This window comes from Pleuronectes platessa, chromosome 2, assembly GCF_947347685.1.
Source record: "Pleuronectes platessa chromosome 2, fPlePla1.1, whole genome shotgun sequence".
Taxonomy (NCBI): domain Eukaryota; kingdom Metazoa; phylum Chordata; class Actinopteri; order Pleuronectiformes; family Pleuronectidae; genus Pleuronectes; species Pleuronectes platessa.
Window position 1 is genome coordinate 14123286 of NC_070627.1, and position 12475 is coordinate 14135760.

Sequence of the window (12475 nt, forward strand, 5' to 3'; positions counted from 1 at the left end):
ACGAGCTCGATTTGTCTACAACGTCACGAGTCGGCGATCAACGTTATCGATTAGTGTTATCGATTATCGTAAAGCTGCAGCAGGCGATCCAATCATTTTCAACGCGTCAGTGCTGGATACAAAGTGAACTTTTGCCGCAAAGCTCGCTGTGAACATGTTGACAAGCAGCTTCGATCAAAACTGTGAAGTATAAACACTACGCAACTCCAGATAAATACCAAAAACTATGATTGAATAAACACACTTCAGATTTTAAAAAGTATATTTCTGTATTTCCACATACATTCTTTTTCTACATTTATTTATTCATTCTTATCTTTTTTCCATTTGGGGCATGAGGTGAGACTGGTTAGCCACTATTTGTTAGTAGTTTGATAACTACTAACAAATAGTGTGAAGTGTCCTAAATTGTGTTGTATTTTATAAGTTTACATAAAATCTGGGTAAAATCAGTGTTAGAGTACTGGTTGGTCCGAGTCTCTCTGTGTGTGAGGTTGCCGCGTGTATTGTGTTTATGATGGGAACATTCAGGATACTGAAATGTGCCCAGGGGCTTCCAGTCGGGTTAAACAATAGCCAAAGTTTGATGGTTGTGCTCAGTCAGTCAATGCTAAGGGATTTTTTTCAAGCCCAATCAATGTTTTTATAGCATTGTATGTTTTAAACTGTACACTTAAAAAGATGAAATCCAGTTTATATGTGTCATTTTAGACAAAACAATTTCATTAACACAAATTAAAAAGATAAGTTGTCATAAAGAACATGCCGGCCTTTTTGACTTGACATTGAACTTTTTAATGTTCCAAAAAGAATAATGCTCTATATCATCATTGAAATGTTATCTTGTCTCACTCTAAACACCAAAAGATAATGACTAAACAATTGCAATATTTACCTTGGAAAATAAAAGAAACGGAAAAAAACGTATGGTGAATAGAAACGCACACAGCAAATCTACTTGTTTTCAGTACAAAAAGTTTTAATTAATGCTTTTAATACACAGACATATAATTCAACAAATAATTCATTTGACATACAGAACATAAATAACCCAGTATTTCAGATGGGATCCAAATGACACTTTAATACTGTAAAGTCCAGATGTGATCAGTTCACTGCTGCTAAAACAAAATACAGGCTTTGTGGTTGAGACAGGATCTTTGTGTGTTCATAAAATTGATGTGATCACATTCAAAAGTACAGGTCCATAATCAGTGGTTAAAAATCACTTATTGTGTCGTGTTTTAAAGGGGAAAAAAAGGCACATTAAAATGTCTATATTCAGTTTTGTAAATGAATCTTATTTCTGATCTTAATACTTATCGATAGTGTATGTGTGACTTAACAAATCTATTGCATGTTGAAGCCTGGTTTCAGATAAAATATATTATTTTACTTTTATATATATTTTTGTTTTGTTTTTTAATTTACATTTTTATGTTTATTATAAAGGATTAATGTGATAGAGAAACAGTATACGAATTAAGACTTTGAAATATTCAAATAATTATTGCGTTAAGTCTGTTGCATAAATATATTTGGTGCATTTTGTAGATTTTATTGAGTGCAAAATTATCAAGTATAAAAGAGGAATACGATGGTCCTCAGAAAGTATGATATGTTATAAAAATGATTACCAGATTTCGTTGTTGTAAAACAAAACAATAAAAGGTTAGTGTGATATTCACATGCCAGAGTCTTAAATGCCCACGACTGGAATCATGGCCCTTTACCATCAGCTGCAGTTTATGGCGTTAGTGCTGAGCAGGTACCAAGTTCATGTGGCAGGATTTGCAGAGCATCCTCCCGTCCAGAGGATAGCAGCCGTGCTCGTTTGGTTCAGGAGAGAGTTGAATGACACAGACCTGCACACAACACGACACGCTGAGTGACTGAGGGTGAATAGTGTGCGTCTGTGTGTTTGCGTACTTGTCACTATGTCCGTACAACACATAGTTTGCACACCTACCTCACATCTGTAGCAGTTCTCATGGTAGGAGCGTCCCAGACATTCCACAGTGAAGCTGTCAGTCCCGTCCTCTTTTGGAATAATTAGGTGGTTACAGGAGCAACACTTTGGAGCATATTTCCTTCATGGAAATTATTTTAGAGAAAAAAAACAATATTAGTAGAGGCCCTTTAATTAGTACAGCACATTTCACCACAGATGAAAATTAAAACTACTTTACACAAGATGAATAAATACACCTAAAATAACTATAAATAGGAAAATAAATTCAGTTACTGTATCATTTTAAGTGTCTTTATTATTTGTGCATATGTGTTTGTGTGAATGACTTTTAACTCGTATACCTGTAGTAGTCCTGGAGGCAATACACTTCTCCAACTTCTCCCTGAGCGAACGCCTGCTCTCCGATCTTCTGTTTACATGTTGTGCAGGTGAAACAAGAAGGATGGTACGCTCGCTCAAGGGCGCGGATCACATGGTCTGTGATGACCTCGCCGCATGACCAACAGAGCTCCAGACTGGCCTGAGAGACAGAAATAAATTGTCAATAGAAAACATCTCTATATTCCAGGCCGATATTAACATTTTCCATTATTCAACTACTTATAATTGATTGACAATTTGCATAACATTGACAAGAAGGTTATGTTTTCAGCCGTGTTCATTTGTGTGTCACGAGAACGACTCAATGGATTTCCACAAAACTGTGTGACGGTTGTGGTATCTGTCGGCAAAGAGCCCATTAAATATTGATGCACAACCAGGAAATGTTGTTTTTCGACATTTTGACAGATTTCTTAAGAGGAAATTCATGGAACTCAGCACATTTAGGAAACTGATATCTACGAGTGTGTGACATTTGGTGCAGCCTGATTGAATTTATTAATTGGGTCTTGGCGGAGGTTTGCGCTCTATTGAGTGCCATTCTAGTCAAATTCAGTTGTTCTTTCCAAGTGGCCATTGGCTTCATTTTAGCACAGAATAAAAGTCAACATTCACCAATTACATCACAATAAGCACATGGAATTTTACACCACAGTCAGCTCAAGTTGTGACTACACCATGTAATTATGACATAACAACGACTCTGATAACAGGTGACACAATGCTGAATGTGCTGGATGAATTTCTGTGAAAGAGGTTTAATCCAGGATTTAAAGTTAGAGAAACTAAATCGCAGTTTAAATGTAAACGCTATTATAGTCTTGGTTCATGTAAATTATAAATTACCTAAAGAAAATGAGGGTGAAGAACATTGATAAGGTCCTTTTACAAGGACGGCTGTGGCTCAGCAGAAAGAGAAAGTTGTCCACTAAACAGAGGGTCGGTAGTTTGATCCCGGTCCCCCCCCCCCCATTCTGCATTTCAAAGTGTCCTCTTGATGACTGCCGACAGCATATTAGTGATGTGTAATAAAGACAGTGCCTACATAGATGCACTGTATGAATGTGTGTGTGAATGGGTGAATGGTAAAACTCCACTATAAAGTGTTTTGAATGGACTTGGACCTACCTGGTAGCAGTCTTCACAGAGCGGGATTCCTGCCTTGTTGTAGTACTGTTTACCAGCCAGGGGAATGTGACAGGATCTACACTGGAAGCAGGCGTCATGGTAAGTCCTGTTCAAGGCCTCGATCGCAGGTTCAGAAAGAGCCACGGGCTTCCGACAGAAGCCACACACCTCTGTGTCGGATACAAACATCCAATGTAAGAACAGGATATAGTCGTGTTTGTGTGTGTGTGTGTGTGTGTGTGTGTAAATAAAGATGATGTTACCTTTACTCTCCTCACATGCGTCCTGGCCATTGTTATGGGATTGTTCACCTCGGTTCAACCCACTAGATGGTGTTCTTGTTTCCACCTTTAATGTAAAACACTTTATTAATGTAAAACCTAAAGGTTGAACTGAGACACATTTCATGCTCTTGTTTGGGTTTGGCCTCATTAGATAAACCACAAGTTTGCAGTTCTTGGTTTTGACTACAGGGTTTGTGTTTGATGCTGAAAGGAAAGAGGATGAAGAGTTGCTCTGTGTGGTTACAGGTTGAAACATTAACACCAGCCAACACAGTTAGGACTGCACTGCATTGATTTACAGTTTACATTTCACTGTGTGTTTCGCTTCTCAGAGTTTTTATTCGGCTTTTGTTGCCTTTTTAAACAACTTGCTCCAAACATTTCACTTTCATTTGACTATTTCCAATCAAGAGGACTTTAGTGCAGACACAGATTCTGATTATCCTTGAACTTTTAGCGCACGAGTACAAAATTGCAATCACATCTTTTGCTAAAGAAAAAAACTAATAAAGACCTGTGATAATAGTTGTCCAGTAAGCTCATAATGTATCACCCAGCCAGTCTTTACATTCTCTGTGTTTCACGTAGACTGTTTTAATACAGGAACCTGAATCACTCGATAAAGCTGCTTCCGAAACAAAGAAGTTGAAATTAATTAACTTCGCAAAAGAGGTTATTTTTTCCTCAGTGTTAGCAGGATTATGCAAAAACCACCAAACCGATTTGCATGAAATTTGGTATGGGATAGAAAGCATTACATTTTGATGTGGGTCCAGTTCAGGGGGAGAATGTGATTTTTTGGTGTGAGCACATTTCCTTGATTCACAGAGAATAACTCATGGATCTTGATGATTAAAATCAGGCATGTTTAGGTGACTGATATTTGTGAGTGTGTGCAATTTTTTTGATCAAAATACAAATACAGGTCTGGTGAATTTAAATGTGGTTTCAGAAGGAGAGTGTCGGACCTTGGCCAAGGTAAACATTCTAGATTAATTTATAAAGCATTGAAAATATTGTGCTAAGCATCTTACAGTTTCTACACAGAGACTGGGGCTGAAGATATGGGAGCTAAACGTGTCTTATAAAGTCATCAGCAGACTGGAAAGTGCTCTGTTTGTGCACAGTTCATAAAGTTTCTTCTGATCTTTTATCCACAGCTGAAGAAACAGCTGTTTTTCCCCTCATAATGTAGTTTGCAGATGATTCTTTACAACCACTGACTATCTGTAGAAGCTGTGGAAAGTTGTAATCTTTTACCATGGTAAATTATATCACCTGTCTACCTCAAGAGAAATTGATCAAACGAAATTGGATCAAAGGTTTATGACAGTAAATGACATCTGTGATATGAACATAAAGATGTATGTGACGAAAATACGGCTGATATTTAGCGGCAGTGTGTGAGAGAGAGGTCTGCATACCTCTTTGTTGTAAAGCGGCTGCTGGCCTGGGGTCAAAGGGTGTGAGAGAGGCGTCTGGGCAGGTGGTGGTGGAAGTGCTGAATCCTCAGGGAGCGCTGCTCTCTGAGGGGAAGGCCGCGCAGCAGCTGGAGGGGGAGGAGGAGGAGGAGGAGGAAGGCCCTCTGACAGCAAAAAGACATAGTCACTTGTTAGCAACATACACAGACATTTTTTGTAAATAGTTTCCAGTAAGTTCGGAAATTTCCTGAAATACGGGAAATTCAGGATAATGTAGACCTTACAAATGTAAATACATATTGTCAACATACAAATACTGTCAAGATATAAAATAAGAGACGTGTCTTCTGAACATGTTTCATACATATAACAACTATCTTGCATGTTCCAAAAACTGTTAATTACTAGTTATACTTTTTTCTAACCTAATAACATCAATATATTTACAGAGCCTAGAACATAAATGTGAGTAGGGGAGAATATTTCCAGGTTAATCCGCTGAAAGATTTCACTGCATTACTGTTACACTATTATAACACTGTGGTAACCATTATGGACACAAAAGGATCATAGCTGATGCAGCACAACCAGGTTTATCTTTCCCCCAACTTCTTCTTCTTCTTAACATAACCTGGCATCTAAATTACCCACAATGGTACGGCAGCTACACAAGTTATCTCCCTAAGCCACTAGCCTCAAGCAGAGATGAGTAGCATGCAGGCTACTCAGGTTTGAAAGCTCAATGGCTTTATTTCAATTGCCAAGGAGGTTGTGTTTTTACCTCTGTCTGTTGGTTTGTATGTAAGCAAGATTATACAAGAGCTACTGACTGGATTTCCACAAAATCTTGGGGGTGGTAATAGAACGTGGAAGCAGAGGAACCCATTACGGTGCAGGTTCAGAAAAGGGGGCGGTTTCAGGAAGATTTATCATTATCTTTTACGTAGCCATTTTTAACATTTATACCATTTTCCCAGCGCATATTCAGAAATCTCAATGAACAAAATCCGGCATATTTAGGGGACTGAAATTAGTTAGTGTGTGAAATTGGATTTGGCTTGATTTTTGGGCCTTTGCAGTAGTTTGTGAAATACTAAGTCACATTCTAGTACTTGACATGTTTACACATATCTCATAGTGTTGTGCAACTTCTGTTAGGTATGTATAAAATCAATGGAGATCAGACATCTCCCAACACAAAGACAGGAAAGCATACACCCTTATTGGTATTTGTTGAGGACCCGCAAAGTGCAGATATTGATCATGTATGAACTGGGAATCCCACCACCTCAGCAGAGGATACAAAAAAAAGAACAAGTATGCAATAAAAGATGTTGTCATGTACCTGCAGCTCCTACGTTGTCTTCTATCTTTGCCCCGGGTCCAGTCTGGGCCGGTTTGGAACTCTGAGGACCTGAAACGTTGGTCAAGGCTCCTGCATGACCCCTGTCTTTGCTGTTGTGAGAAGAGAGGAAGTCTTCTTTCCTGTGTCTCAAGACGGGGACACTTTCACTTGGGCTAACTCGCACAGCTGTGTGCTGCTTGTCTCGAGCCGGGGAACTGTGGGCTTGGAGGGTGGGCTGCTGCTGCTGTGTCACCGTGGCTCGGTAGGGGGATGCCAGAGTGATAAAGAAGGAGGACACCATCCTCTTTGGTGAAGCTGCTGATGCCATGACTGTATTCAACCCACACACAGTCTAACAGGAAGAAAGCACAGTGATTATCATGACTCAATACCGCTCGTAACATTTATTGTTTCACAGATTTGCTAACAGGACAATCCTAGGATCTTACGCAAGCTTTTTAATCCTTAAGAATAAGAATAACACATACATAAGGAGCATTTGTTTCTTTCACCACATGAACATTTAATCTGAGCATCTTAGTTAACTTTGTGGGAGCTCTCACTTTCACAATACAGAGGGAAAAGCACAAACTCACATCCCTCTTTACCTATAAACTCTTGTTCATTTACAATAAACTCTTGAATCTGGAATCTATGATGAATGGTTATAGAGGCAAAAAGCACAAATCTGGGTTATCTGTAACCCCCTCACCATGGCTGTGAGCTACCATTACCTACCTGGGAGAAAGTGTGGTTTGAAGATGTCTGTCTCTCTTTCTTTTCCTCTCACTCTCTCTCTCTCCTTCTCCCTGTTCTGTGTCTCTAAACTTTTGTTTTCCCTCCTGTGTGCTGCCACAGTGAGAAGACTTTACTCCGGCAGAGAGGGCGACTATCTGCAGAAGGCCACTCCTTTTCCTCCTGCACCTCCCTTCGCAGCTCTCTCGTCCGTCGACCCCTCCTCCCTCCCCTCTTTGGTCGAATGAAAATACCACCTCCCTCCCGACCGTAAAAGGTGAACAGTTAATCTCGGGCAAAGTGCAGTAAAAAAAACATGACACATTCATCCACTATGAAATCTTGTGCAGGGACACACACACACGCACACACACACACACACACTGGCATGCATGCACTCAGACACATACTCATGCAACTGTTGCAATCCAGCCAAGCAAACAGACTGACCTTCGACAAATGTAATAACGCCTACAGTATCATGAAGTTTCTCCAAAGGCTTTCACCCTTAAATGACACGCATAGACAAACAGAGCCACCTCCCATTTCTTTATCTTTGTGCATGCCAGCAGGATGTGACTGTACCTGCCTTTTCTACCTCGAGTGGCCCTCTTTCTCTCTCCCCTGTGCAGCTCTGCCTTATTGTTCTGTCAGCTTTATTTTCCCTACCTCCCTCATTGAGTCTGCCTCCTTTTTTCTTCTCCCTCTTTCTCTTTCCTCCCTTCCCCCCACTACATTATATCAGTCCAGCCTTGACTTACTATCAGCGTGTCATGGCATTGCCTCCATTGGCTCCTCACTGGCGTGCAGAGCCCCGCACACTGTCTGATTCTATGTGTTGGACTCCATCAGACTCTCCTGATCAGGCTTTTTATTGTTCTGCTCTACAGGAGGAGCAGCATTACAGGGCAATGAATCACGGCATTGTGCAAGAGGAGATGTTGGTATATTAGGAGAGGTGGGGGGGAACAGTGAGTGATGTCTGTGAGAGCCATGAAAAAGCTGCTTTGTTGTTTTTGCCGCTCTCCACCAGAATGAGTCTGAGTGGTATCAGGCCTGCTGATCAGCTAATATTGTGTTCGGTTTCCGGAGCTGAACCTTGCGAGGTCTACTGTCTTTCCGAGAGTCCATAATGAGGATGGTGTGAGCTGAAACTAAAGTTTCCTGATCGAGGCGGAGGAATGTGTGAGAGGGGGTTAACAGGAGACGGAGATGAGGAGAGTGATGGGGGTCTCTGTTGTTCCAGCTCTGTGGAAAGGAATGCTGCAGTGATGTCACGGCTGCAGGAGGGAGCATGCCTGCTGATGACACAATCCCCAGACCTCCACGCTCCGCCCATCTCACAGCCACAATCCTCATTAAACCCTCTGAACCTCTTCACTGCCTCCAACAGCACGACTTTCCATTTGACTCACCACCATCACATTATGTCTCTACTTCAGTGTCAGTGGATGTGCAGACAGAGACTTGCATGAATGGAGGGAAATGAACGGAAAGCAACAGGAAGAAACACAGGATAAAGAAAAAAAACAATGACGACTGAATGTTCACAATTACACTTGATGCTTTTTTTTCTAAATGTAAACATGTGCAGCTGTGGTAACAACTCTACTGAAAAGAAATACTTCTGGTGAAAATGTATTTTTCAAGCTGCTTTAGGTAAAAGTTAGACTAGACTGGACTCTGAGAGAAACCTCAACAGAGGTCGAAATTATTTTCCTTTGAGTCCCAAGGCAGGGTAAAGCTCAGAAAATGTGGATCCTACATTTCCCAAGATGCAACTGGATAATGTTTTCATTAAACTCCCCTTACACCAACATTTCCATCCACACATCCAGCTTAAAATGCAGACTCTCCAGAGTCACAGAAGATATAATATATGTATTTTAATGGTAGTAATAGTATATTGTTTTTACAGTATGATCTGATATCATTTGTAAAATTGATGGAGTCCACCTTTACTTAGTGACATCTCAGTGACCTTCTTTCAATCAGACAAGCTACCTCATTATCCTCTGCTAAAACTTTTTAAACAGCATTTTATAAAATAGCTTTTATAAGACATTTGTTTTATTATTTAATTTTATTGTTTTTTTTTACTACACAGCTTTTAAACAAACATTTTTGTTCTATTGCTTCATTTTATCCACTGTTTCATACCTGACGTTGAATTAATGTTTTCTATTTCCCAATTTCCCATAAGGGCAGTTATCAATTAAGTATTTCTGATTGATTCAAATCTTCTGATAACACTATTGGTTATGATACAAGAACCAAAACAGCAGCAGTGATTTGGAGTACAGTTTAAGAGAGGTAACAGTAATAATTGCATTAAGTAAAGTAAAATATAGATGTATTATTTGAGGTAGTGATGAGGTAGATCTCAGGGACGCCATCAGCTGTCGTCTGAGGATGGTTTCCTTTTGACTTCAAATGTTTTGTGAAAAGAGATTTGCTCTTGTTTTCTCGGGCTTGTTTCCTCTTCTTCCTACAAACGGAGCATGACAAATAAACATCGCTTGTCATTTTCACATTTCTCAAGAATACTGACACCTAACAGTTATATACTGAACATAGAGCAATGGGGAACATGCAACATATAGACTTTGACTGGTAAGGATTTATTTATACAGACCCTTGACGCGGCCTGCAGCAGGTCCTGAGAGGGCAGCAGACAGGATGCTTCTCCCAGGAAAGAGATGAGAATATGCAGGACGTCAGACCAGTCGCCCACTGTCAGCATGAGCACCAGTAAAGCTCCCAGTCGCAGCACGGCCGTGTGCCAGAGAGCCACCGCTCCCGTCTGCCGATTCTGATCAGCTGCATAAAATGAAAACAAAAAAAAGTTACACAATGATGCTACGAGGTCTTGTCCTTGAGTCTTTTCTAAGATATGGATGGTTTTTGGTTTTATATGTATTCGGTTTGTTTATTTGGCATATTTAAGGTCTCTTATACCCCTGAAACTTCTTAAGTGTTTTTTGGACTCGTACACTTCACCCACTCCTCCATTGGCATAGTGGTGAGTAGATAATGAGTGCATTTAAATTTTTATCCTTATTAACCATTTCATTACCCACAGTCCCCTGACCATCACCTTGAATGTAGATAAGCAACATGGTATAGCAGAGTGTCAGTGGAGTCCAAAACTTCAGAGCATCCGTCTGGGACAGGAAGTGGTCATATACTGTGGCGAAGGAAGCCACAGCTGCAAAAGCAAAAGCCAAGACAGCGGCTCTCTGCAGTGAGGTCAGTATGGTGTGTCCTGAGGTCAGGAGGGTGATGCATATCCCACAGTGAGGCTCTGTGCTATGCAGCGGGTAGTGTCTGGCCACATGGCTCCACAGCCTGTGGCTGCCACTTGCCAGTGCCCAGCTGATCGCAGCTGCCAGGAACAAGTTGAGGGAGCTGTGTGGAGCCCCCTGATGGAGGAAGACCAGAGCACAGGTGAAGCAGCAACCAAGGGAAAACTGGCACTGGAGCAGGAGGAGGTGCAGGCCTCGGCCATGGGCATCCTGAGAAAAGACATATTGAAGCATGGATGAAAATGAGTCAGATCAGTGTTAGAAGGATTCACATGTTGAACACAAGTACAAACAACTGAGAGGATCTCCTGAACTAAATGTAAATAAGACATAATCAGTGTTTTCAGGGGCTCTGTACATTGATCTCTTATTTTTCGCAATTTTTTAATATTAGCTCTTTTGCAAATTTTCAGTTAATGCTTTCTTTCTACTTATATATATATATATTGTTGTTTTATGTCCTATGCACCAACCACACCAAGTCAATATTCTGTATTTGATAATATACTTGGCCAATAAAAGAATACTGATTCTGATTCTGTTTGAGGAACTCACCAGTCCTGCTGATGCCGAAGAGGAAACCGCTCTGAGAGAAAACTCCAGCACTATGAGAGAGGAGACCCTGGAGCCCACCAGAGACAGGACGAGCGTCAGGGACCAGAACTGGAGGGCTGTTCTCCAGTTCCCTCTCAGAGGATTGATGGGTGAGGATGACCTCTGCTTACCTTCAGTTTCCGAATCACTGTGTGGAGAGAAACACAGAGAATATTAACTCAGAAACCAGCTCTCAATAGGTTGACTAATTTTTCCGCTTTCTTTTCTCCACAATAAACTCACCTGCATGTTTGAAGGAAATAGTAAACTCTCATCAGACTGCCCAGCACTGATATTGCACATGCACCCACAAGACCTTTGACAACAACAACAAAAAACACATCTGAAATTGACAATTTCTTAACTTTGCAGGTTTGAGGACTTTGAGGAAAACAAATAAGAAACTATATTACCACAAGGAAGATTTACATATAAACTCACCTTGAAGAAAACAGTCAATTGGGGGGTTTGAATCAAAAAGCATCCATTCAGAAGTCCGCAAGATCCAGGAGAAGGGGAGAAACATGTTTGTTTTACACAAAACACACTATGATGTCTCACACATGCTACTACAATCTTTTCAGCAAAGACCAACAAGTCAGTTGGTTCTAAATTCCTGTCAGTCAAAGCTTTGGTAAAGTGTGTGATTGGCTCCACACTTATGCTCCAAAGGTCAACTTTGATTCGACTGTGTTTATCTTATCTCGGGAAACTCACCTGATCACTGATTAAAGTGAAAAGTTTATCTTGTGTTGAACTTTGCTGAGTTTCTTTGGCCGGGCCATTACCACCTGGTACCTGATTGACTCATGAGCAGGGGGTGTGGTCAGCACAGCTTTAGCCAACCAGCATCAAGAATACGAGAATACGCCCCCTTCTCACTCAGAAGGCGGTGCAGGTTCGGATCCAGGCCCTAGTCATCTCAATCCTAGGCTATTGTAACTCCCTACTGGCTGGTCTACCTGCTAGACTGGTTTTTAACCTACCTAAAATCTCTCACACTACTCTGCTCCTCCGCTCCCTTCACTGGTTACCAGTGGCTGCCCGCATCCGTTTCAAAACATTAGTACTTGCGTACCATGCTGTGAACGTATCGGGTCCAGTCTACATCCAGGACATGGTCAAACGTTACACCCCAGCCCGTTCATTCTGCTCTGCTTCTGCCAATCGGCTTGTTGCTCCCTCACTGAGAGCTAAACACTCATCAAAATCACGACTGGTTTCTGTCCTGGCTCCTAAATGGTGGAATGAGCTCCCCATCAACACCCGGACATAAGAAAGTTTACATATCTTCCCTTGAAAACTAAAAA

General features: G+C 41.0%; 2 protein-coding genes across 5 annotated transcripts; both read right to left on the reverse strand.

Annotated features, from left to right (window-relative positions):
- Nucleotides 1-958: 958 nt before the first annotated feature.
- fblim1 (filamin binding LIM protein 1) lies at nucleotides 959-8146 on the reverse strand. Of its 4 annotated transcripts, XM_053435431.1 has the most exons (9): nucleotides 7717-7905; nucleotides 7270-7527; nucleotides 6532-6883; nucleotides 5190-5350; nucleotides 3745-3829; nucleotides 3482-3651; nucleotides 2314-2492; nucleotides 1970-2090; nucleotides 959-1865 (listed from the first exon to the last, which is right to left on the reverse strand). In XM_053435431.1, the coding sequence occupies exons 3-9, from the start codon at nucleotides 6857-6859 to the stop codon at nucleotides 1755-1757; spliced, it is 1155 nt and encodes a 384-aa protein (XP_053291406.1). In that variant the 5' UTR covers nucleotides 6860-6883; nucleotides 7270-7527; nucleotides 7717-7905; the 3' UTR covers nucleotides 959-1754. The 4 variants fall into 4 exon arrangements, with proteins under 4 accessions (XP_053291406.1, XP_053291414.1, XP_053291409.1 ...); XM_053435439.1 differs by lacking the exons at nucleotides 7270-7527; nucleotides 7717-7905 and adding an exon at nucleotides 8028-8146; XM_053435434.1 differs by having other exon boundaries at nucleotides 7266-7913.
- Nucleotides 8147-9377: 1231 nt separating this feature from the next.
- On the reverse strand, nucleotides 9378-11792 carry LOC128451922 (transmembrane protein 82). Its single transcript, XM_053435486.1, has 6 exons — nucleotides 11607-11792; nucleotides 11409-11481; nucleotides 11127-11313; nucleotides 10364-10781; nucleotides 9902-10086; nucleotides 9378-9754 (listed from the first exon to the last, which is right to left on the reverse strand). Exons 1-6 carry the CDS (start codon nucleotides 11689-11691, stop codon nucleotides 9662-9664), a joined length of 1041 nt encoding a protein of 346 aa, XP_053291461.1. The 5' UTR covers nucleotides 11692-11792; the 3' UTR covers nucleotides 9378-9661.
- Nucleotides 11793-12475: the final 683 nt, after the last annotated feature.